This window comes from Megalops cyprinoides, chromosome 4 (genome assembly GCF_013368585.1).
Source record: "Megalops cyprinoides isolate fMegCyp1 chromosome 4, fMegCyp1.pri, whole genome shotgun sequence".
Taxonomy (NCBI): domain Eukaryota; kingdom Metazoa; phylum Chordata; class Actinopteri; order Elopiformes; family Megalopidae; genus Megalops; species Megalops cyprinoides.
The window spans coordinates 25260209-25285651 of NC_050586.1; the positions used below are offsets into that span (position 1 = coordinate 25260209).

Here is a 25443-nt window from a genome sequence, read left to right on the forward strand (position 1 = left end):
GTGCACCTAGAAATTTGTATTGAGCCCCAGCCTTGGACAGCAACTCACAACAGACACAGGACAGACTCAGGATAGACTCAGAGCAGACTCAGGACAGACTCAGGATAGACTCAGGACAGACACAGGACAGACTCAGGACAGACTCAGGATAGACTCAGGACAGACACAGGACAGCCTCAGGACAGACTCAGGACAGACTCAGAACAGACACAGGACAGACTCAGAACAGACTCAGGGCAGACTCAGAACAGACTCAGGGCAGACTCAGGGCAGACTCAGAACAGACACAGGACAGACACAGGACAGACTCAGGACAGACTCAGAACAGACTCAGGACAGACTCAGGACAGACTCAGAACAGACTCAGGACAGACTCAGGGCAGACACAGGACAGACTCAGGACAGACGCAGAACAGACTCAGGACAGATGGCCCTCCCTGTCTACAGCACTAACCATGTGTGGCATATTGTAATGCCCACATACCACATGGTAAACATTGTATGGCACATATTTGTATAAGAAGTTACATTTGAAACATGCTAGAAATGAACAAATTCATGATCAATCAAAATTAATACATGATTTATCTGTTGGTCTTTTTAAAGACTTCAAAATTCACTCAATATCAAGGTTTTTATACACTCACCATAGTACAGAGGTTCTGTCACTGTTCCATCTGAAAGAAGAAAACATAAGAAAATGTAATCATTGCAATGCAAAGTGGAAAAAATTATTCCTGATTACAAAAAAACTACACTGCATAAAATCATGTAATGCTTTTTAAGGAACTCTACAGCGTAATAGTCCATTTCATCGCTTTCCTACCAAAATATTTCACCTCCTCTGCCTGAACATTTCCCCTCCTCTTCCTGAACATTCCACTTCCTCTCCTCAGACTGCCCACTTCTGACACTTCTGCATTTCCTTCCGTGGAGTGGACAGGGGTTGTGGGCGACGTACCTTCCCAGGGCTCTCTCATGAAGTGGGACATGATGGATTCCCGGTCTTCACCAAACTCATTCCTGGCCACCAGCGTGTACTCGCCGTTGTTGACATGTGTGGGGCTGTCCAGCTGCAGGCAGCCGTGGTACTCGTTGTCAGACGTGTCGTGGATCATGGTTTTGATGTAGGTGCCTTCCAGGAGGACGTCCCCATTAAAGATCCACTGCAGCTCTGGCTGCGGATTCCCCGACACGCTGAATGGAATGCACCAGTGATGGTCTGACACTGCGTGCATCAGCTTAGAGATCTTTGGAGGAACTGGATTAAGAAGGGCGAAGAAAACAAGAGGAGTTTGTGGAGATGTGGAGGAAATATGCTTCTGTCACCTGACTGGACACTCATGTCAGAATTAGCTCGAACTATAGAGCTCCGTGCTTATCGCTGCAGTGAATCAATTACTCTATTCCAGGGTTTAAAACCAGTAAGCAAGCCATGTTCTCATCTTAGAAGATGTTGTTTGTAGTAAGTTGCTGAGGTAAAAGGTGCTGAAGGTTGCGAACTTACATAGGATGTCCAGAAGGACAGAAGATTCGTTCTCGCCAACAATGTTCTCTGCAGTGCAAGTCACTCTCTTGCCATTGTCACTGGAGGACAGGTTACTGAGCAGCAGCTTAGACATCAGCATAAACGTCTCTTTCTGCAGGACACATGGACACAGTGCCTGATACGCTGACACACACACACATACACTCCACTCCATCCATATCCAGCTACAGACATTGAGAATAGCAGGTATATGGTATGCACAGAAACTGACTGATATATGTGGTGAATTCATGATAATCTGACTTATAGTGAACTGCAGTACATTTTTAGCCATACTGTACTCCCAGAATGGGGCCACTGGGGTTATGGTTCTTTCCACATAGCCATACAGCACCGTGGCCTGCTGCATTAAGAGTCCTCTGTGAACATACAGAACTAAAAGATAAGAGAGGAGCTCAATGAAAATGAATATCTTTATGGTGCTGATGTTGGTCGTAGCTCATAAATGCAGCTAATGTGCTGGTGGCAGTGTTACCTTATAGCTGGAGAGGAGGGTGGTGGTATTCCACTGTAGTTCAGGAGGGGGCGCTCCAGAGGCATTGCACTCCAACTCAGCATTCCCCCCTTCAAGGACCGTCACTTTGGATAGGCTCAGTGTTACCGTGGGAGGCACTGTACATCAAGAGCAAGATGCATGAGATGAACCACATTCATCTAAATGACATTATAACCACCATGTATTTCACATTGAGTCAAATCATTGTGCTTTGAGTTTTAGCACTTTTTAGCAGGTTGGGTGTTGCGGACTGCTGTCCTTGACTGCAGGACTTCCAAAGTGCACACACAAGTGTGGATCAATGTGATGCTGTTTGTGTGCAGTAAAGCCACTGTTGCATTGTTAGTGTTGAATCTTTGCATGCATTCATCCTGCAAAGCAGAATCTGGTCCTACTGAACCCTCAGACAGAAAGTCCTCCTCCTAAGCTGTGTGTGTGTGCGTGTGCATGTCCGTTTATCTATCAATTCATCAATTGAATGTATACCTATGTGTTCTCATAGACACACCTGATAAAATGCATTTTTAAAATAATTGCATTGCATAATAATCATTCATAATTTATTTTCTTTTTTTTTAGTTCATAATGGTATTGTTCATGATTATAATGCTGTGGAAAAACTAGAATAATGAAAACTCATTATTCTAGTTTTCAAACTAGAAAACTCAACTGTGTGTGTGTGTGTGTGTGTGTGTGTGTGTGCCTGCAAGTGTGTGCAGGTAAGTGTGTGAATATGTGGCTTTTTGAGTGAATATCTTAATGTGTGTGCCAGAATTGATCATGAATGACTTGTAATAAAAATAAAATCCATCCATTAATTTCTGGTATGTGAGTGTATCTCTCAGTCTGTTTCTCTCTGGAGGACGTTAGCTAGTATGAGACTCTGTAATGGACATGGCAGCAGGGTCTGAGGGGACGTTACCACAGCCAGGGGGGGCGAGTTTGGAGAGGGGCCTCCTGACACCCCCGACCTCAGTGCAGCGCAGCTCCTGACTGTCGGCCTCCTCTCCCAGCCACAGCCTGATCCACATGTTTTCACACGAGCATTGCAGTGGGTTCCCTGAGAGGATGCTGCAGCACATAGACAACCATTACACACACTCTCACACACTCAAAAACACACACACTCTCAGACACACATACACACTCAAACACACTCTCTCTCAGGCACACATACTTATACTCAAAAACTCTCTCTCTCTCTCACACACACATACACACACTCAAAAACACACACACTCTCAGACACACATACGCACTAAAAAACACACTCTCTCTCAGACTGCAATACATACTCAGACACACACACACACTCTCTCTCTCTCACATACACATACTCAAACACACGCACGCGCACACACACACAAAAACACATGCTCACACACCTCCCTCTTCACACACACACACACACACAGGGATGCACAATGCACTTTCAGCAGTGATTGTTTCCTTCATTTTATATTATTCTCTTCCACAGACATGCTTTCATCTCTGCCAAATCCATCCCACACTGCATTTCATATCAGCCACCTCTACATGTCTTTTTCCACACCTGATCTGGCTGGAGAGACAGTTTCTGCCTCATAGACAGTGTATAAATGGTGAGTAAACTTACAGAAATGATATGTTTAAATGTCGAAAGGTCCTCCAAGAAAGCGACGACAAGTTGTTGTCTTTTAGATTCCTGCAAGTTAAGATTATTTAATTATTATTATCATTACTATATTACCCTTATTATATCAGAAATGTCAACAATACTGTATATTTCCAAATGGAGTTACATTACAGGTAAATAAAAGGTTATTGATTTATTAACTGATTGATTAGCGACACATTTTACACTTCTCCATGTGTCTGATACAGCTGAACAGTTTCTCCAGCTCCACACAGAAAGTGTTTTTTTTTTTTTTAGCTTTTTAGCTTTTCAATCCGGAAGCAGAACTCTTCTTGGAGTAGCAGCACCATACCTGTGCAATCGATATTACATATACAGAAGCCTAACTCAACAAAACCATGAAATGAAAGTAAAGGCCTCAGGCTCATATTGTGTAAGAAAATAACTGGTACTGGTTCCTTCGTCGTTCTGTGTCAAATAAAATCAACATTTCTTCTCATAATTTTCGAAATTTGTAAATATTGCGAGGTCACTTACAGATACTGGAGTTTGGCACTGTTCTGAAAGGCTGAGCGAGATACGAAGGTCAGTCTGGTGTTTGTCACAGTTCTGGTGGTGGTGAGGGGAGGGGGAACAGTATGTTTAATTATGTTGTTGCTTCTTAATACAAATAATAGAAACATCGTAAGCATTGCGACAAATGCGAGATACACTACTTACAGATTTCGAAGGTTCCTGTAGAATTTCAAGTCCATGTCGTTGATGGCAAGGAATCTACTCTGATTTGCAATATATCTGTCAAAATTGAGATAATGCAAGTCAATCCCACTCAATTTTTTCTCTCCTACGTGTACAGATTATAGGGCTATTCCCTGGGTTTGTAATTAAGTGAAAGCTGTTTTTTCCGCGTTTAAGGAGACAGGATGCTACAGGAATTGTTTATGATAAAGGTGTTTGTTTATAGTCACACTAGGGAGTCAGCATGCTTAAAACAGTCCACCACACCTCAGACATGAAGTGCAACGTTCGTTAGCTTTGCATCCAAATGTAAAGACTAGCTGGAATTTTAATTCGATGAATTCTATGGGAATGAAAACAAGTTGCGCTGTGGAGACATGTATTTACGTCGTTTCATCTCCCAACAGCCGAAACCATATCTTCCCTGCGGTAATCACAACGGGGAAAGCTGGCTTTTAAGTCGTGGAAGTACTTAATGTAGTCATTTATAATATAACTAACTGCTGTCTGTATTTCACAATTTGTATGTAACCTCAACTTGAACAGTGAACGGTATGACGCCACGGTCTACATTAGCGACATCTGTACGGTCTGGATAAGCATGCTTAAATAGGAAGCGCAGTGATTTCATTTAATGTTATACAGAATTCTTTCAGCTGATGAAGAACTATTAATACTGTTAACATATTGCTCATGATGAACTAATGATAATAATTACAAAGGTAAATTGGTGGCTGTACTACAGAAAACCTATGATTCGTGAAATGATAATTCACCCATTTTGAAAATTAATTCCACAGAACAGAACAGTAATTAACTGACTAAGCCTATATCGTGGCGTGTAAAAGTTTGTTAAGGGGCTTCCAACAAACAAAACAACACAAATTCAAATTTTGTTGCTGAGCAGACGACAGCACCCCCTCTCCCCCCTCACCCGCACCCTGCGTGCGGTGTAAAATTATTTCACCGTGTCTAACCTTCACCTCAAACAGATTATGTATTTTAATGCAAATAATATAAAATCATGTTAACGGCAGACAGGACTACTGCAATACTGGATGACCAGTAATTGATGCATTATTGGTTTGCTGCGTATGATAACAGATGCCGGTCCAATCGTTCGAGATCACTTCTCCAACAGCATCCGTGCAATGTCATGATAGCCGTCTGGTCTCCCTTCCGCTCCGTGTCCGTATGCACCTACATTAGCCTATTCAACCCATTTTTAAAAATACTTATAGACCTGCAAGGTGTTTTCATGACCATTATGTGAATAATTATTAGAAGTAGTATTATCGTTATATCAAAATGTCACATAGCGTTTTTCTCGCTCTGTTCCTGTTTCCCGCTGTGATGATCATTAAACCCACACCGCTTCACGGCGCTTCGCCATTGGTACCGAAATCCCACTGAATGATCCAGTTACATGGTTATTGGTAATCCTATTGAACGATTATCGGCAATCCTATTAAATGATTATTGTCGAATAATTATCGATAACTTGATTGAATTAATTGTAATTACCCTATACGATGAGTATTGATAATCGCATTGAATCGTTTGGATAACCCCGCTTAATAATTACTGATCAGCGCAGAGATAGCGATTCCTCCGTTTTGGCTGATTTCAATAAAACCAAGTTTAGACACAGCCCTACAATATTTGTGCTTCATGTGGTGTAATTGCAGAGATTACCTTTCATTATTACATGGTTTGTGTCATATACAATGTGTCACGGTGCATCTACGTAAATTCATCTTGGATCGTGTACTCACATTTCAGTGATATTTTCCATGTCAAAATCGGACTGCAGGACAGGGAAAGCCGTGATTCCTCGGTCTTGATCAATACACGAAATCCGTGAGTTGCTGCAAGTGCAAGATGCAGGGCAAGCAGTGCTGTACCTCCAAAGCCCCAACAAGACCCAGCAGAATCCCCACCGCGCCATTCCGTACCCCCTCCACAAGGAGATCATCGCGGATCCCTCGATGCCCAATCCAGGACTGCTTAAATTCTCCTTGTTTCTTCGGAAATCCCGTCGGTGGTTCGTTCGGAAACACGGACACGATAAGCCCTTCTCTGTGAGGTGAGACTGTAACGGAATGGTGTTCTCCGCCGTCTCCACACAAAGCCACTCATACAATATTACATTTGGAGACCGTAAAGTGTGTACCAGAAGTTCCTTCCTCCCCCTCTCTAGCTCTCTCTCTCTCTCTCTCTCTCACACACACACACACACACTCACTTTCTCTCTCTTTCTGTCGGCGTCTTCTGTCCCCGAGGAGCTTGAGCTGGCTGCTGGTCCAGAGCTGCAAACGGAGAAAAACACCGCTGTGGCTCTTGCTGTACTGCAAGCAGGAGCAAAAAGGCTAAGGCAGTGCGCGGTACCAGCGAGCGTAAAGCTCGTCACAGTCTCCAGCAATCTGTCCAACGTTTTAGCCGCAGTTATATTTTTTTCTGGATTTCACGAGTTAAATTGCTGACAACACTGTCATATCCCACAGTCCATGTTTTGGGCTGAAAAGTGACCCTTTATCAGAAAGACATCAAATAGCCCTAGACTTGGGACAGACAGGCCGACTTTAGAGGGGCTAATGTAATAAATAAAATAGTGCAGCTATCTTATCATGAATGATTTTTCCCAAAGGAGAGTGTATTGTATGCATAAATAAGACTAAATGGAGACTAGATTCCTAACATGTCAGGTACAGGCTTCCATTCAATTACGAAATGATTAAACCCGATTCCATACCCGCCGTGATTCACGCTACGTGTGTTGAATGAATAACATGAATGTCATGAGGCGACAGCGAAAGATTTGACTCATTTAAACGTTGTTGTGAATCTGTTCAATAATACATACTGGTGCCGCTGTCAGTCGCTGATTTCTGCATTACCGATCACCATATCACGGTTAGAAAGCAGGAACGCTGAAGCCCTCGCAGGCTCTCTCTAATACACCCTCCCTCCTGTATTCCACTCTCTGCGTGTGACGTGCGTTTTGACGCACGAGATGAAGGGCTGAATCGAAGAAAAATAATTATCAAGAAACATCTATTTGTGCCATTGCTGATAGTGAGTCTTATTTACCCATTAAGAAAAAAACATAGTAAGTAGACATTCGTTAAGCAAGTAGCTACATTAATAAACAATAACCTGGGAAAGATCCGTGAATACGGTGTCTGTGTGGACACGTGGCCACTTGTCCCTGAGATGATGTCAGTCAGAGGAATAAATTAGTAGGAGCTTTGCATCCTAAAACCAGTCGCATTTATAATCTTGAACTATGGTAGCACAACATAGTGGTACTTTCACTCCAAATCTGAGACAATTTTTTTCATACAATGTCCATGTTTACAACATACTGTAGCTGTACTGTGTTCAGGAGGTTTGTCCATAGACTAGCGGTGAGAAAGTAGCAGATCACGCGCCCTAAAGGGAAAATAAAGTGCACTTCTCGATTATAGTGGTCGCGGTTGCCAGCGGGTGAGGAGAATGTATTTTCTGGGAATTGGCCGTTTCATTAGTGGCCCCAGACGTCGAACCGCAATGGCTTAACACGTCGAGTTAGCCAGCAGAAAAAATAAAGACCCTATTCTGCCCCCTGTCGGTAACTGCATTCGCTCTCGTGCCTGGTGACGTTGAGCTGTTGGTCCCGACTTGACAATATTAGACATTACTCGTATACAGTAAAAACGACACAAATGCCAATTATATCTTCATGTCTTATGTTGCCTATCAACGAACAGTCCAGAGAGTTGCTACGAAATTTACCTGCATTCTCAATATTGATGATGAATGCATAGCCTGTTGAGATCATTTGGGATTACTTAACACAGATATAATTTAAACTAGGGCAAGTCTTTTCTTCAATGAGACATTTGCACTGATGCAAGACTAAATCCTTCATTTGGACAAGCTGATTGGCTGGATGTGGGTTTTAGTCCAGTGTCAGAGCTGAGTGGAATACTTTTTGAGGAGAATGAGTGGAGGCAGAGGCCTGTTTGGAGGCACAAAAGCTGGGTTTGATGGAGATGAAAAGGCTCTTCTTTTCTCACAGCCTGAGGAGAAAGCATTAGTTTGTGAATGGAGGACATTTTAGCTAAGCAAATGGGGGAGTATTTTCCACATTTTTTCTCACCTCACAGGACACACTTAAAACCACATTTTAATTAGGAGTGAAGTAGACTTTAATCCAGACCTAACAAATCAGGGCTACACAATGCCATGCATTTGCACGTTCGCTGAAAGTAACGAAAAAATATTGTATAAGAATTGAAAAACTCATAAACTCAGTTAGTTACTGCAAGACATAAGTGCATTCCGTTAGGAAAGATCCGATGCTTAAGACAAGCTTCTGATTTGGGAAACACATTTTAGTTCCAGCCTTGTTCAGGAAAAGTTCCTACATGGCTGTTAATTTCTGGGAATGTTTTCCCACCATTCTGCATGAGCGCCCTGGCTCTTGAGTGATTTCCGCATTTGTATTCGTTGATAATAACGGCGCTATTCGGCTACTGTGCTTTGTGGTGACCCTCTGCTGACACCGTGTGGCCATTGTTGTAAAGTACATTGTGGGAACGCGGAGCATTGATTCACCCGCCTGCGAGGCCCGCGTGCATTTGCGCGTTTATTTTATGAGGCTTAATATTACAGCATCTGCCAGCTCAGCAGAGAGGCTCTGTTTAAACGTTCAGAGAATAGCTTCATAATGCGCCGCGCTCAATAATCTTGTATTAAATAAATGACATTAGCAGGAGTAACATCGCATTAACGGTTCAATCAGTAAAGAGCTTCCTGGCGGTCCGAGCAGTGACACCAGGCTGATTAAACATCTTACAGAAAACGCTGTGCAGATTCAGAGGCTTCAGCCCGACGGGAAATGGCGTCATTTCTCTCCCTAGGCAAGGAAGAGTCATTCTTACTCAAATGTTCCAGAAAGTACTTCTCCCCCAGTTGCAAATGCAATTGTACAGTCAGTTATTATTATTATTATTATTATTACTAGTGGTAGTGGTAGTAGTAATAGTAGTAACCATACCACCCTTGGACTTTCTGCTACCTGATATTCAAAGCTGCATGGGGATGGTTTGGGTAGTAATTGGATGGGGGACTACATGTGCTAGCGAGCTTGCTGCTGCTGGAAATGGTGCTGGGGGTCCAGTAAGGGGCAATCTTCCCTCTGCACCTAAAACTGTACTGTAGTGGATGCTGTCTTTCAGCTAAGACGTCAAACCAAGTTCCTGACTCTCTGTGCTCATTAAAGATCCTGTGGCATTTTTTGCAAAGAATAGGTGTTTTCACAACGTCCTGGCTAAATGCCCAGTTAGGCTCTTGTCTGACCATTTTATAGTCCCCCAGTTTCATTGGTTAAATAATTCCCTGCCTCTCCTCATCAGCTGATGTGTGGTGAGTGTTCTGGTACAAAATGCCTGCTGTACATCACCCAGGTGGGGCCCACATATTGGTGGTAGTGAAGTCTGAAGTGCTTTAAATTCAGCTGTATAAACTAAATTTATGTTCTATTGTGATGGAATATCAGCGCCTGCTAAATGCATGTAATGTAATGTAAACACAACACAATGCAACAGATTGAGGTGGAAGTGAGATAAAGTCTGAAGAGGTGAGTCTTCAGTCTGTGTCAGAAAATGGCCAGTGATTCCACTGTTCTGACCCTCATGGGGAGTTCGTTCCACCACTGAGGGACCAGTACAGACACAGGGATCATGTTTGAGAGGTGTGATCCCGTCGAGATGGGAGAGCCAGTTGCCCCATGGTTGCAGAGTGTACTGATCTTGGGGGAACACAGGGTTTGAAGACTGAACACAGGTGTGAGGGGACTGTCCCATTTACTGCCCTGTATGCCAGCACCAAGGTTTTGAACTTGATGCGTGGGATAACAGGAAGCCAGTGAAGTGATGTGAGGAGGGGAGTAACGTGAATAGGTTTTGGGAGATTGCAGACAAGTCGTGCAGCTGCATTCTGGATTAGCTGTAGGAGGTTAATGGCACAGGCAGGAAGACAAGCAAAGAAGGAGTTACAGTAGTCCAGGCATGAGAGGACCAGGGCTTGAACTAGTAGCTGCGTAGAATACATAGTGAAGTAGGGGTGGATTCTTCAGATGTTGTACAACAAGAATCTGCATGTCCAACTCACCGCTGCAACCTGAGAGGAGAAGGACAGTTGGTTATCAAGCATTACACCAGGGCTTTTGACAGTGCTATCAGTGATGAGGCTTGTAGAGTCTAGGCTGAGGGAGAGGTCTTGAAACAGGGAGGGCTTGGATGGGATGAAAAGCATCTCAGTTTTAGCCAGGTTTAGGTTTAGGCAGTGGTCCACCATCCACTGTGAAATGTCTTTCAGGCAAACTGAGATGCATGCAGAAAAACCGTGTGTCAGATGGCAGAAAAGACATTGCATGTTGTCAGCATAGAAGTGGTAGATATTATAGTATTGATTAAAAAGTGTACATTAATTGCTGTTGCCGTGGACATGCAGGCACATTTCTGCGTGATGGTGGAGAGTGTAATGGTGCTCTCAGCCCGCTCTGAGTGCAGATCCATTAGTCAGGTCTGCCGCTACTGTCTCTATATCTACAAAGTACCTCTGAATCCGCTCATGAATCTTTTATCCCAGTCACATCTGCCTCTGCAAACCTGCTTGTGAAAGCATGAGTTTTTTATTTGACAGCAGAGTTACAACATGAAGGGATGTGCACGAAAAAGTGTGAGGGCAGATGTTTGACAGGAGCTGTTTATCAGGTTAGTTAGAGGCCATCAGAGGGTAGGAGGATGCATTAGGTTGTCTGTGCCTCCCAAATTTAGCGCTGAAGATTAATGAGTAAAACTAAGCACTTGGGTTTTATTTTTAAACACATATTGAGGATTTTTTTGGAGAATTTTCTAAAGGGTAAAGCCCCAATCAGGTCTACATAGCTACTCAGGTTACCAGAGGAAGTTGCCGACATTGACCATGCAGTCATCAGCAGCTGCCCATCCACATTGTTAATGATAACATAGGTGCATCTACAGGAACATTCATCCTCTCACCAAGGGGACTGGATTTAACACTGCAGCATGCTGTTACCGTAGACCGCACTTTTCATTTACAAAATACATACATTTTCACTCGAATCTACTAAACAAATTCACATGTGCACTCGTTTCTTACTTCACTCAGTTTGCTAGTAGTATGCCTGTTGTGTGTCTTTCAGTTGCTAGTGTTGATGTTTAAAATAAAGGTCTTAAAATCACAGGTTCATAAATGAAACGATGAGCTTCAGCTAGGAAGAGAAGTGATGCATATGCCTTACTGAGGGGGGCGAGGTACGAGACGTGCCCTTTGGCATGTGTGCAGAAAGTCTTTTGGGGGACAGTGGTTCTAGAGAAGCATATAAATATATAAAATGATCATTTTCAGTTCCTCATTAAGTGTGCAAGGTCTGGCTGTAACCTTTGCATCACACAAGAGGGATCATAGCAGCAGGAAGTGCACACCCATACTGTAGAATTAGAGCTCTGTATGTGTGTATGTTACAGTGTGAAATTCAGCCTTCAGGATGCCGATCTCTTGGTCTCTACTGAAGTACAAATATATCTGTAGGTCTCTACTGGTTAAGAATAAAAGAGTTTTTTGCCAGCTTTCTTCAGGCTGTTGAATGTATGACTGTGAGCAGTAGATTACAGTAAGCATCCCAGTACACACAAGTAATGGGAACATTTTGCATCATTTTGATATTGTATATTAATACAGCTGTACGACTTGTCTACAACCTCCCTAAATGTAGTCAAGTTACTCCCCTCCTCATCTCAGTTCATGGCTTCCTGTTATCCCTCGCATTAAGTTTAAAAACCTTGGTGCTGGCATACAGGGCAGCAAATGGGACAGCCCCCTCATACCTACGAACCCTCTTCAAACCCTATGTTCCCTCAAGATCACTGCGCTCTGCATCCACAGGGCAACTGACTGTCCCAGCCTAATGGGTCGCTCTTCTCAGACACGATCCCTGTCTGTACTGGTCCCTCAGAGGTGAAATGAACTCCCCAGGGGAGTTAGGACAGCGGAATCACTGGCCATCTTCTGACTGAAGACCCACCTCTTCAGGCTGCATCTCAGTTCCACTTCTATCCCCACCCCCTAACACCTGTTACATTTTACACTTGATGTTAATTTTATGTGTTATGTATTATGATGTATTTGTGTTCTAGGGACTGTTGTATCATAGTATACCTGGCTTTTGTTAGAGTGCACAAGCTAACTTTTGGTAGTGCTTGAATAGTATTATACTCACACTCATTGGTCGGGGAGTGTTGTGAGCTTGGTCTGACACTTTTAAGTTTCTCATTTAAATTGAATGGATACACTTATGTTCTATTGTGATGGAAGTCACTCTGGATAAGAGCATCTGCTAAATGCATGTAATGTAATGTTTTAAAAACTATTATACAATTCATTCATTCATCTTTGCCTCTTCTAGTTTGATATTCTCAAAGTTCTACGACATAATTTGCTATCACAGTTGCATTCTTCTGTGGCCCTGCAGTTACGCCAAAAAAAAGAGAATACAAGCTTAGATACATACATGAAAACTATATTTACACTTCATTTCAGGAGTTTACTGTGATCACTGAGTTCTGTAGACATAATGTAGGAAGTACTATATAAGAGTAGAGGAGAGCATGAAACTGAATACATATGACTCACTCATTCTCATTCCTGAATGTTTGAATGATAGAGTCCACAATCCCGCTACCCCACCTCCCTCGCACCCAACCCATGGCTCATTACATGAGTGGCTATTGTTGCACAAGTGTCTGTAAAATTATTTTGCTGCCTTGCTCTGACTCTGGCTTGTGTGGTGTGCACGTGTGTGTGAGTGTGTGTGAGTGTACATGTGAGTGTGTGTGAGTATCTGTGAATGTGTATGAGTGTGTGTATGTGTGTTTTTGTGTGTCACCGCAATGTGGTCCGTAAATTTTAGCTGGTCATCAATCACTACCCCCAAGTTCTTTGCAGACCTGGACGGAGTTAGTATCGTTGAGCCAAGCTGTATGGTGATGTTGTGCTGGATCGATGGGCTGGCTGGGATGACTAGGCGCTCAGTCTTGGAAATGTTGAGTTGAAGGTGGCGCTCCTTCATCCAGGCTGAGATGTCTGAGAGACAGGCAGAAATCCGTGCTGAGACCGCGGGGTCATCAGGTTGGAACGAGAGATAGAGCTGGGTGTCATGGGCATAGCAGTGGTAGGAGATGCCACTCGCTTAAGGCTTTTAGATAGGAACAGGGGGAGAGAGATGAGTCTGTAGTTTTCTACTTGGGAGGGGCTCAGTGCAGACTTTTTGAGCAGTGGGGTTACCCTAGGCTGTTTAAACGCGACGGGGAAGGTGCCAGTGGTGGGTGATGTGTTGATGATGTGTGTGAGTTCAGATAAGAGTGTGGGAGAGATGGTAGGGGATTGGGTCCAGGGGGCAGGTGGTGGGTCGGTTAGAGAGGAGAAACTTGGAGACGTCAGCTTCAGAGATAGGGGAGAATGTAGTGTGTTGCATGTTGGTGGAGACTGGCTGTGAATGAGTAGAGTGGAGAAGTGACTGCTGATGGCAGAGAGGTGGAGGGTGGAGGCAGCAGAGGGCAGAGGAGTGTGTGTGTGTGCTTGTGTGTGCGTGCGTGTGTATGTGTGCTTGTGTGTGCTTGTGTGTGTGTGTGTGTGTGTGTGTGTGCGTGTGTGTGTGTGTGTGTGTGTGTGAATACGAGAGACCTCCCCTTCAGGAATAGCTTCCTTGACTGGCAGCCAGGGCTCCTCAGTGCAAAGATGGAACTGCATGAGGCCACAGAAAAGAGAATGAAGACTGGAGCAGACAATCCAACCTTCCACTCCCAGGTAGGAACACCTGCTCTCTGCTGGGCTGAGGGGCTTGGTGTCTCCCCGTCTGTTCACAGGATTCTGGGTAGGAATCCAGTGTAAGCTTTCGTTTGTTTACCTGAGGACTAGGAAAGCAGGCTTTTGGGGGAATGTGACAGTGAAACTGGCTGTGTTTACAGGACATCCTGTCTATTTGTTTTCTGGATGATATAGTGGATCTCAGCTTGGTACTGTTTGCTTCTTTCAGCCTTGTGTTTACATGGCTTTCATTGTGCAAATGAAAAAAATCTATGATTTTTCTATTTAGAAAAAAGTCATACAACAAAACGATCAGCATGTATTTGAAATATTATTGCAGACTTGCTTGTTGGGGTTTTGTCCTTTACAGAAGTCTATAGCACACACATGATCATTTTTAAAAACACACACGTGTTACAAACAGACTTTGATCAGAGTTCCCTGGCATTTTTCTGAAAAGGATTGACCCCAGAATGCTACTCCAGCACAAGCACAGATATCTCATTCCAATTCACAGTGTAATGCAAATGGGGGAGGTCACTGGAGATCTGGGAAAGTTTGACAGGGGGGTTGGAGGTGTGTGGTTTTGTCAGTGAGCCCAGAGAGTAAATTTGCTCAGTGAGGTTTTTTTTTTTTGAAGGAATTTGTCTCAATTGATTGTGGAGATGACAGACGAATGGAGGAGGAAGCAGATGACACAGAGCTAAAGCACAATAAAAGGTTTACTCACACCTTTCCCAACCATGTCTAACATCTCCCTCACATCTCTCTCACATCTAATATCTTTCTAACATCTCTCACAGCTCTCTTACACCTTTCTCTCATATCACAAAATTCTGAATCATTTCATAAATGAACTACTTCCCACAGTCCCACACAGCAGAATATCACTTTATAATAAGTGTAAGTTTATATGGAGTAAGCATGAAATAAAAAAAGGCTGACTCCCTGATGAGCTGTCTCTGATATAGATCACTGTCTCACAACATAAACATAAATCACAAGATCCAGTTGTTCATTGTGAGTGACATCAGTTGTTTGATATGTGGATTTATCTCAGATTGTTGGAGAGGAAAATGGAAGATTTGCAGCAGCTGCTGGAGAAACACCGTCAGAACATCAGTCGGGTGTTCAGAGCTCTCTTTCTAGCAGGTAAATGCTGGAAAACATTTAATATTTTCATATTTTGGATATGAATGTATGGATGTGAGCAAGATGTCTGTGGTAGGAAATTGCATTGATATTTGGCAGGTTACAGTTAAAGTTACCGTGTTCCTGTGACACAGTCACAGTGGAAATAGAGCCTTTGGCCAAACAAGCTCCCTAGGACCTGTGCTAAACAGGGTTTGAGACTGCCAAATGAGGACCGATGCTAAGTGGAATTTCAGACTGCCAAATGAGGGTCCCAAGACTTGAGCAGAGTTTCAGACCGTCAAACAAGGGCTCTAGTACCTGAGTGAGGTCTCGGACTGCCAAATGAGGACCGTAGGACCTGCAGTAGACTGCTCAGCAGGGTTCTACGCCCAGGCTTTCTCAGCTGGGTTACTCCACAGAATAGGGCCACTGGTACAAGAAGCTAAAGACATAAAGATGTATTTTTATCATCAGTGATTCTGTGTATTTCCTGGGTGTAGTTTGTAAGCTTTCCATGAGTCATGTTTCCAGCTAAATGTGTAATATTCTGCAGTAGAAACAACATCCTGGTGACCTAGATGATTTCTGACCTAGTTGTGTTATCAATGTGCTCTGAATTTTATATGTTTTGACTGTATACGGCGCCACAAAATTCTGTCTCACTTCCTTTTAGAGCAAGTTAAAGGTTATCATGTGTCCCAGTAAAGCATTGTAATCACTGCAAACTCAAGGCCATAGTGAACACACCCTGGGAATGATCGACAGGAAAGTTAAACCAGAGTGCACCTTTCTGAGTTCAAAGAAGCAATGATTACTTTGTTATCACACAGCAAGTCCAAAGTGTCATTGGAACTACAGTCTTCAATAATAATCTATTAATTCCTCTTATAGGGTTGAAATGATTCATTTCCCACAAAATAGTCCACTGTTTGTTGTGGGTCAGCTTTTTAAAGAAATGATTTAAATTATTTCTTTCCTTGGAGGTTTTTCCCTGTGGAGTAAATACATCTGCCTGCGTGTCTGCTTGTACCTGTGTGTCTTCCTGTGCTCCTGTGTCTGCCTGTGTCGGTTTGTGCCTGTGTGTCTGCCTGTCTCTGCCTGTGCGTCCACTTGTGCCTTTGTCTCTGCCTGTGTCTGATTGTGCCTGTGTGTCTGCCTGTATCTACCTGTGCTTGTATGTCTGCTTGTGTGTCCACTTGTACCTCTGTCTCTGCCTGTGTGTCTGCCTGTGTGTCCACTTGTACCTCTGTCTCTGCCTGTGTGTCTGCCTGTGTCGGCTTGTGCCTGTGTGTCTGCCTGTCTCCACCTGTGCTCGTATGTCTACTTGTGTGTCTGCTGGTGCCTGTGTGTCTATCTGTGTGTCTGCCTGTGCCTGCCTGTGCTTGTGTGTCTGCCTGTGTGCCTGCCTGTGTCTGCCTGTGCCTGTGTGTCTGCCTGTGCTTGTGTGTCTGCCTGTGTGCCTGCCTGTGTCTGCCTGTACCTGCCTGTGTCTGCCTGTACCTGCCTGTGTGCCTGCCTGTGTGCCTGCCTGTGTCTGCCTGTACCTGCCTGTGTCTGCCTGTGTCTGCCTGTGTGCCTGCCTGTGTCTGCCTTTGCCTGTGTGCCTGCCTGTGTTTCTGCCTGTGCCTGTGTCTCTGCCTGTGCCTGCCTGTGTATCTGTTGTAGGGTATCTTGCCATGGTGATTGCAGCCTGCGTGTTGAATTTCCAGCGGGGCATGGCTCTTCTGGTGCTCACCCTGGTGGCCTCCTTCTTCATGGTGTGGGATGGGATGATGAGGAGGTACGAGGGTCGGCTCCAGGACGCTTTGCACCCACTAAAAAATGCCCTCAGAAAGCAGTGGTTCTGGATCAGATGGTGAGTACATCCTTGTGTATGTGTGTGTGTGTGTGTGTGTGTGTGTGTCTGTGTATAGTGTGTGACTCTCCATGTCATGTCTTGGGGTGCTTTTGACTGTTGGGGGGCAGTGGTGTAAAACCAACTATTTCCTGTTTCCTTTTTGGCAGGGTAGTGTGTGTTGTCTTGTTGGGGGCAGTGGCAAGCTGGCTCGTCCTGGACACAGCTAAACAGGGGACGCGACCTCTGGTTTCATTTGCTGGGCTCCTCACGTTTGTGCTGCTGATGGTCATTTTCTCCAGAAGTCCTTTCAGGGTACGTTACTTAACTCTGGTCCTTCAGAACTAATCAGCCCAGGGTCAGGGAGCTCATTATATTCCTCCATACATTAGTTATGGATTGAGCTCAGCATCACTCTGACTGGAGCTAGCCTCTTCCCCTGCATTTACTACTTAAACTAGTGAATTAGCCTCTGAGTACAGTGTGTGTTGGTATCAGTGTGTGTGTGTGTGTGTGTGTGTGTGTGTGTGCGCGTGCGGAGGGAAGAGCTATTTCTCCTATATGTGTTATCTAATCCCACTGTGACAACAGCATTCCAGTAAAATACATGAAGCGTCCTCTGCATTGAGAACTCCCAGACACAGCCATCTCTTGGCGCTGTTCTTACTGATTGGACAGGTTTCCTGGAGGGCGGTGCTATGGGGGGTAGGGCTCCAGTTCCTCTTTGGGCTGCTGATCCTCAGGACAAGGGCAGGGTTCACGGCGGTGGAGTGGCTGGGTCGGCAGGTGGAGGTAAAGGCATTTCTGATTTAAGAAACAGGGAGCTGCACCAGATGAGCTAAATTAATACACACACACACACGCACATTATATTACTCTCATTTACCTGACACTCCTATCCAGAGCCACTTACAATTTTATCCGCTGAATATTTACTGAGGCAAATGCGGGTTAAGTACTGTGCCCAAGGGTATAACAGCAGTGCCCCAGTGGAGAATTGAAACAGCAACCTTTTGTTTATGAGCCCTGCTCCTTATCACTGCACCACACTGCTGCTACACACACAAGTACATGCACACGCAGACACACACACAAGTACATGCACACACAGACACACACACAAGTACATGCACACACAGACACACACACAGATACATGCACACACAGACACACACACAAGTACATGCACACACAGACACACACACAAGTACATGTATACACACACACACTCAGTTGAGTATGATGTATGACCATACATAAATATTTGTAATCATACACTATCTTTATCCTATAAATTAACACAATATAAAAAAACAAAAAACCCCAGTGTGCCGTTTAAAGAGGCCCATCTCCTCTCTGCTCTCTGACTTTTGACCTCTTTTCCATCAGGTTTTCCTGGCTTACACAGATGATGGTTCAAAGTTTGTTTTCGGTGACAAATTTACAGACCACTTTTTCGCATTCAAGGTAGGTGTGAAGGCGGGAGATTAGTGACCCCTGCACCCTGAACCCTACTCTGTGCAGACTGGGATTGTTGTGTTTTTGTCACCCCCTGCAGGTCTTGCCCATTGTGGTCTTCTTCAGCACAGTGATCTCCATGCTCTATTACCTGGGCTTCATGCAATGGCTCATTTTAAAGGTGGAGTGCACACACGCACACACACACACACACATACATGCACACACACACACACACACACACACACACACACACACACACACACACACACACACACATACACAAACATTGATTATATTGTGTGGGATCCTCTTTTCCAGGTGGGGTTTGTCATGCAAATCACCATGGGAACATCTCCCACGGAGTCGATGGTTGCAGCAGGGAACATATTTGTGGGACAGGTGAAGATTTCAGCCCAAAAAAATGCACACAGCACAGAGAAGGACAGAGACGGCATACCCAATAGTGCCCGATATGTAGCCTCTGCTACACAGAGGTCACACAGTGGACTGTAACTATGTAGACTCTGCTCCACAGGGATCACACAGCAGTCTATATAGCTTTACTCTCCCGTGGACTGTTGACAAAGCCCTGCCCCCTCTCCCCCCAGACGGAGTCGCCCCTCCTGATTCGCCCGTACATCTCCCAGCTCACAGTGTCCGAAATTCACGCAGTGATGACCAGTGGCTTTGCCACCATTGCCGGCAGCGTCCTGGGGGCCTTCATCTCATTTGGGGTGAGGAAGACACAGATCCAGAGAGACGCTGAGAGCCATCCAACACCCTGTGCACATGGCCTGCTTATTGCATGTGACATAACTGATATCATAAGCACAGGGCAAATGCAGTCTAATACAGCAATATTCATAATATATTATTGTGCTGAAATTGTTTTCACCTACATTCTATCTGACAAACCTTTCACCCTGCTGATACTCTCTCATTACAAATCTTTTACCCACCTGCTGCCCCATCATTACAATACATTCACTCTGTTGCTACCCTTCCATTACAAACCTTTTATTAAGCTTCTACTCCTTCATCACCAAGTGGGCTCCATGGGCCCCAGCAGACACAGGCTGATCCTGACCTCTGACCCTCCTCCAGATCCAGGCATCGCACCTGCTCACTGCCTCTATGATGTCAGCACCCGCCTCCCTCGCCATTGCCAAAACATTCTGGCCAGAAACCGAGATACCGCGGGTCACCGCCAAGCGAGGGTTCAAACTGGAGAAGGGGTGAGACCAGAAGCCCCACACAGGACATAGCTGGTGACGATTCATACCACACCACCCTCAGAACAGCTCCAAGATCCTGCTGAATGCTGCAGTGAAACAGTAAAACTACAGAAGTGCTAAACTCCTGTGTGATTTATAAAGGTGTGGTTATGGTTTCTGTCTGATTGGTCTCTGCAGGGAAGGGAGGAACTTGCTGGAAGCCGCCTGCCATGGAGCCTCAGCCTCCATCAGCCTGGTGGCCAATATCGCTGTTAATCTCATTGCTTTCCTGGCCCTTCTCAGTTTCGTCAACGCTGCCCTCTCCTGGCTGGGAAACATGTTTGATTACCCCCAGCTGAGCTTCTCTGTAAGGCATTCACACGCATATACCCACACACATGCATGTGTGCGCACACACACACACACACACACACACACACACATATTAACATACATGAAAACAGGCATTCACATGCATATACCCAAACGCCCACACACACACACACACACACACACACACACACACTTACACATACACACACACATACACACACACACACACATGCACATGGATGTGCACAGGCATTCACATGCATATACCCAAACACAGACACATATACATGTTCAGTGTGCATATTAACTGAAGCTGCAGTGGCAGAGTGTTTCTGAGGGGTAATCATTCCATCACATTCACAATGCCCCATCTCTGTGTTCTTGCTTCCTGGTTTCCATGGCAACTCAGCTCATCTGTTCATACGTCTTCATGCCGTTTTCCTTCCTGATGGGCGTGGCATGGGAGGACAGCTTCGTGGTGGGCGAGCTGATTGGCCTGAAAACCTTCTTTAACGAGTTTGTGGCGTACGAGCGTTTGGCTGACCTGATCCAGAGGAGGGAGGCAGGAGGGCCAGAGTACGTGGACAACATCAAACAGTACCTCTCTGTGAGTCTGTCCGTCAGCTGGCAGATCCAGCAAATGAAACCACAGAGCAGTGCAGGCTGTTTCAATCTCACAGACCATGTCCTAACATCACCGCTCTGTGGTCCCCAGGTTCACTCTGAAACCATAGCAACATACGCCTTGTGTGGATTCGCTAACATCGGGTCCCTTGGTGTGATGATTGGAGGGCTGTGTAAGTCCCGCCCCTGCAATAAACCAGCACACACACACACACACACACACCAGAGTGCAGCAGCATCTCCCATCACTTCAAAACAATTATTGTGGTGTGGCAGTGTTGCGTTGTGGCTGTTGTGTGGTCATGTCATGACAGGAGCAGTATGTGTTTCTGTGATTAGGGCAATGTTGCTTCAACATGCCCCCTGTAAGTCTGCGGTCACTATGCTGTTGCTGCAACATTTTTTCATGTATGACCGTGACTATTGTTGTTGCTCCGTTGTCACCCCCTGCAGCGGCCATGGCCCCGGAGCGGAGAGGTGATATCTCCAGGTGTGCGATCAGGGCTCTGGTGTCAGGGACAGTGGCCTGCTTCATGACTGCCTGTGTGGCAGGTACTTTGTGCAGTTATCATGACCCGCCAGAGGAGGCAGTGTGTGTGAATGTGTAAATAGATAAGGATAGTATAAAAAACAAGGACGATGTCTCTCAGGCATTGTCCTGTAACTGTTTGTAGCTTATGATTATTTGATTATTTGATCTTTTTATTATTTGATTATTTGATTATTTTTCTGATAGTTATTCTTCTGTTTCTGTGTTTGTTGTTTAACATCTGCTGCTGACCTGTTACAGGAATCTTGTACATACCACCATTTTCATGTGCAGCCTTTCTTGAGAATGAGTTCAGCTCTTCCTCAGTGACTAACAGCACACAGCTACAGACCTGCTGCTTGGATGTATATAATGGGTACATTAACATCTCCTCTCCATTTTGAAATGTTGCATCTGTTTTTCATTTAGTACTTATGGTTTTCCTTCTAATGACAAATTAAATTAAATCATTATCCAATTAAATCAAATCATGAGTACATACGTACTCAGTGAAAACAAGAAACTGTACTGCTGAGTGACAGTGTGCACTTCCTGTTTCAGGACATCAGTGATCAGCCCCTTCAATGTGACAGTAGGGGGCAGCTACTCACTGGACATACTCCACAACTGCTGCTCTGTCACTGCATACAACTGCAGCTCCATACTTCCGTAGAGAGGGAGGAGGAGAGGAAGGCTCTGCTGAGTGCGTCTCCTCTCACTCCCTGTCCTTTCAGACCATTCTGTGGCAGCCGGGCTTTAAAACTCAGTTCCAGCTTCGTCGTGTGATCATTAGTAATGAACATTTACATTTATTTATTTACATTTGTTCATTTGGCAGACGCTTTTATCCAAAGCGACTTACAAGTGAGGTGCAATACAACACAAGCGAAAACCATACAGAGTCAACAATATTTGAAGGTTTGCCAGGCAATGTACCAACTAGCAGGTAAAGCTAGCGAGTGCGTTAAGCCATTACAACCAAACGGTTACGTTTAAACCATTACAACCAAACCATTACGTTAAACTGTTACAGCCAAACCATTACTTTTTTTTAATATAGTTCAATAGGAGATAGGGGAGAAGTGTTTCAGGTGCTCAGGTGAGAGTGGAAGAGCTGTGTCTTCAGATGTTTCTTGAAGACAGACAGGGACTCAGCAGAACGGATGAGGTGTGGAGGTTCATTATATTATTATGTTAATATTACTTTATTATTTTAAGCTCTGTGTACATTTCTGTATCTGTTTTAGTCAGTCTGGGTCTTGGGGAGCCACTGTGTATGATGCATATTCCTTCCAGCTGAGCTGTTGAGGCCCTTAATGAAACTGGTCATATGGAGAGGTATTCAACTTTATTGAAGAAGTACAAATTGTTGTAATAAAACAGTTTGTTGTGGTTAGTTCAATGGGGGGCTTGAAAAATTAATTGAACAAATTGAAAAATTAATTCATTAATTCATCAATAGAGGCAGCTCATATTTAGCTATGTTGAGAAAACAACATAACGTTCTTTATATTTTATCAGACACTGCCATCCCAATTTTCACCTAGAGCTAATGAAGAGAACTCAGCTGGAGAGATACTCAGGATGCACTGTGGATCTCTAGGATGAGCGGAATGTAAAATGGCTCTAGTTTTTTATCAACAACATGTAAAACTATAATTCCCACAGAGATCCTTCTGCGTGTGTTGTGCTGCCAGGGTGAAAAGCACAATGAAAAAGAATTATACTGCGTTTTAAACAAAATTTGTACTTGATAGATCAAAACGTATTTGTTTATTAATTGATCTTAGATTTATCTTAATCTATGTAGAATGAAGCACAGCAGGGTGCTCATACTGTCAGACTTCATTGTCTGTTACAGTGACAGTCCTTTTTATGTCCTCCAGCTCTACCATCAAATAAAATCAGTCACCTTCCAAGTTTGACCTCTTACCTGCTTTGTTATCACAACCAAGACACAGTACAGTACATGTATATGGGCAGGCCATGCACAGAGTTTGCTCCATGACCACAAGGGGGCACTATTTCCTGTGGAATGGTCCCAGATTTAAACCTTTAAGTTCCTTGTGTAACAGCAGAGCTGGTTTAACAGCAGCCATCATGATCACACTTCAGTACCCTCCGGCTCTGTGGGAGAACCTGCCTTGGCCTGGGGACAGCCAGTCACCCCATTTAGATAAACTGGGGACACCTGTCAATCACTAAGCACAAGGGCTGGCAGGTTCCCATGTTTCTCTGGTGTTGAACATTGTGTTTAAGACATTTCATTTCAACACAAACAACCTGTTTGCTGGAAAAGCAGTGGGTCTATGCCACAGGATGGGCAGAGAGGGGCAGCGTGTCTCTGCTTCCTCCCCCAGATACAGCATGGACATCACAGAGGGTTCAACCCTAATATAGCTCAATGTACATCCCATACACACTACAGTACACTGTGATCAGTTAGCTGTGAAAATATGCATAAACTGCAGGGGGAGCAGGTGTGTGTGGGGGCGAAACGTACAGCGTGAGAATATTAAAGGGGCAGGACTCCCTGCCACTGGCAGTATGCGTCAGGGCTAACAGGTCATACATTTGAGCTAGCTAATCATATAATAGATCAAAGATAAAATGCATAATGCATTAATAGAAATAAAAGGGCACAAGGTTTTCATAAGGAGATACAGTCCTCATTTTTACCATCACATTGCCCATAATCTTTGTAATGACTTTTGATAACTCTCACTCTCACTGGATTGGCTATGCTGGGAGAGGGCCATGAGACATGTAATGAAAGTTTAAACATTTTAACATCTGCTCTGTACTCACACGTGCCTCCGGATGGCTCTGGATAGCACTCCATAGAGCATGAAATGATACTGCCAGAGAACCCAGTGTGAGCTGCTTACGAATGGTCACAGTCACTCCAGAACTGAGACATAGAGAGCTTTATGTGTTTACTGTCATACTGTCTTTACTAATGGCTTCTGACACAGGAATAAGCCACAAACTGATGAGAAAACCTGTTCTGCTTCCTGTGCCCAGTGAAAACAGCCTTGCAAGTCTGCCTATAGCCTTCTCTGAGACGCTCATAATCATTGGATGAGTACCATATTAAAATCAGGGAATAATCATATAATTGTACTCTGTGCAAAGTGGCTTCCTGAGATCTCAATGGTTAATTAAAGTGATGGCTGAATTTCCATACCTAATTAAATGAGCAAGTGGAGCCTATTATCAGTCCATTGTGTGTGAATAATTCAGTTGCCATGTGAAAGCAGGAAAAGAAAAGGAAGACGGGAGGGAAGGAGGGAGAGGGGGGGGGGGGGGCTGGAGTACAGTCAAACCCATCGTTACACAGCTGTATGTGGAATATCAGAGAATAGGTGTGACACTGCCTTCTCCACTGGTGTCATCCCCATTTGACACACTGCCTTTTCTCTTTCCCTCCTGGAAAATGCTTATAGAGAGAGGATATGTGGTATAATAGTTACCTCCCTTTCCAGTGAACCCTGTGGTGCTTGCAGTGAACATCCTTCCTAATCTTCACACCAACCATAAGGGGGAGGTCTCACTGATGTACCTGAGGGACAAAAACAAGGCAATGCTGTGCAATACATACCTAATACTATACTGTACAATATTATCATATACTATACTACAGCAAAGTATACTACATGACACTATACAACACTATATCATACTGGCCTATTCCAAACCATGCTACACAACACTATACTGTATGATACCATACTGTAATATTCTAAACCATACTACACTGAATAAATTACGCACTAAATTGTATGGTATACCCACAGTACTTATTGTACTACATCATACTGTAGTATACTATAATATTCTATATTATACACTATTGAACTTTATACCGCAAGACTTATACTGTTATATACCAGAGTGTGGTATTATAGCATTATGTATAAAACCACACTATACTATACCACGCTATACAAAATTACATTATACTATATTATACAATGCTGTACAATACTGTTCTATACTACTATTGTAATGCTATTTTCTGTTGCTGTTTGTAGTACACA

General features: G+C 44.1%; 2 protein-coding genes across 2 annotated transcripts in view; one reads left to right on the forward strand and one right to left on the reverse strand.

Moving 5' to 3' along the window:
* The window catches only part of ntrk2a (neurotrophic tyrosine kinase, receptor, type 2a), a 38245-nt gene extending 30077 nt beyond the window's left edge, over positions 1–8168 (reverse strand). Inside the window, exons 1-10 of the mRNA XM_036526343.1 lie at positions 7262–8168; positions 6174–6707; positions 4381–4455; positions 4198–4269; positions 3661–3729; positions 2968–3116; positions 2025–2161; positions 1508–1640; positions 962–1261; positions 648–677 (exon numbers count right to left, since the gene is read on the reverse strand). Of these exons, the coding sequence (XP_036382236.1) occupies positions 648–677; positions 962–1261; positions 1508–1640; positions 2025–2161; positions 2968–3116; positions 3661–3729; positions 4198–4269; positions 4381–4455; positions 6174–6373 (1165 nt within the window). The 5' untranslated portion in view covers positions 6374–6707; positions 7262–8168. The remainder of the gene's footprint in view (positions 1–647; positions 678–961; positions 1262–1507; positions 1641–2024; positions 2162–2967; positions 3117–3660; positions 3730–4197; positions 4270–4380; positions 4456–6173; positions 6708–7261) is intronic.
* A 5936-nt stretch (positions 8169–14104) lies between these two features.
* On the forward strand, positions 14105–22170 carry LOC118776972 (solute carrier family 28 member 3-like). Its single transcript, XM_036527645.1, has 17 exons — positions 14105–14274; positions 14915–14994; positions 15335–15426; positions 17074–17263; positions 17413–17557; positions 17921–18034; positions 18632–18709; positions 18801–18881; positions 19022–19102; positions 19312–19437; positions 19808–19938; positions 20116–20284; positions 20660–20857; positions 20966–21047; positions 21328–21426; positions 21665–21779; positions 21965–22170. The coding sequence occupies exons 1-17, from the start codon at positions 14206–14208 to the stop codon at positions 22074–22076; spliced, it is 1962 nt and encodes a 653-aa protein (XP_036383538.1). The 5' UTR covers positions 14105–14205; the 3' UTR covers positions 22077–22170.
* The last annotated feature ends 3273 nt before the right edge of the window (positions 22171–25443 follow it).

Excerpts from the sequence above, each read along its gene's own strand:
- LOC118776972 (XM_036527645.1), top strand. The coding sequence starts at position 14,206 with ATGGAACTGCATGAGGCCACAGAAAAGAGAATGAAGACTGGAGCAGAC. Across the intron at positions 18,710-18,800 it reads ACCACTTTTTCGCATTCAAG|GTCTTGCCCATTGTGGTCTT; the intron begins GTAGGTGTGAAG and ends CACCCCCTGCAG. Across the intron at positions 19,939-20,115 it reads GGGTTCAAACTGGAGAAGGG|GGAAGGGAGGAACTTGCTGG; the intron begins GTGAGACCAGAA and ends TGGTCTCTGCAG.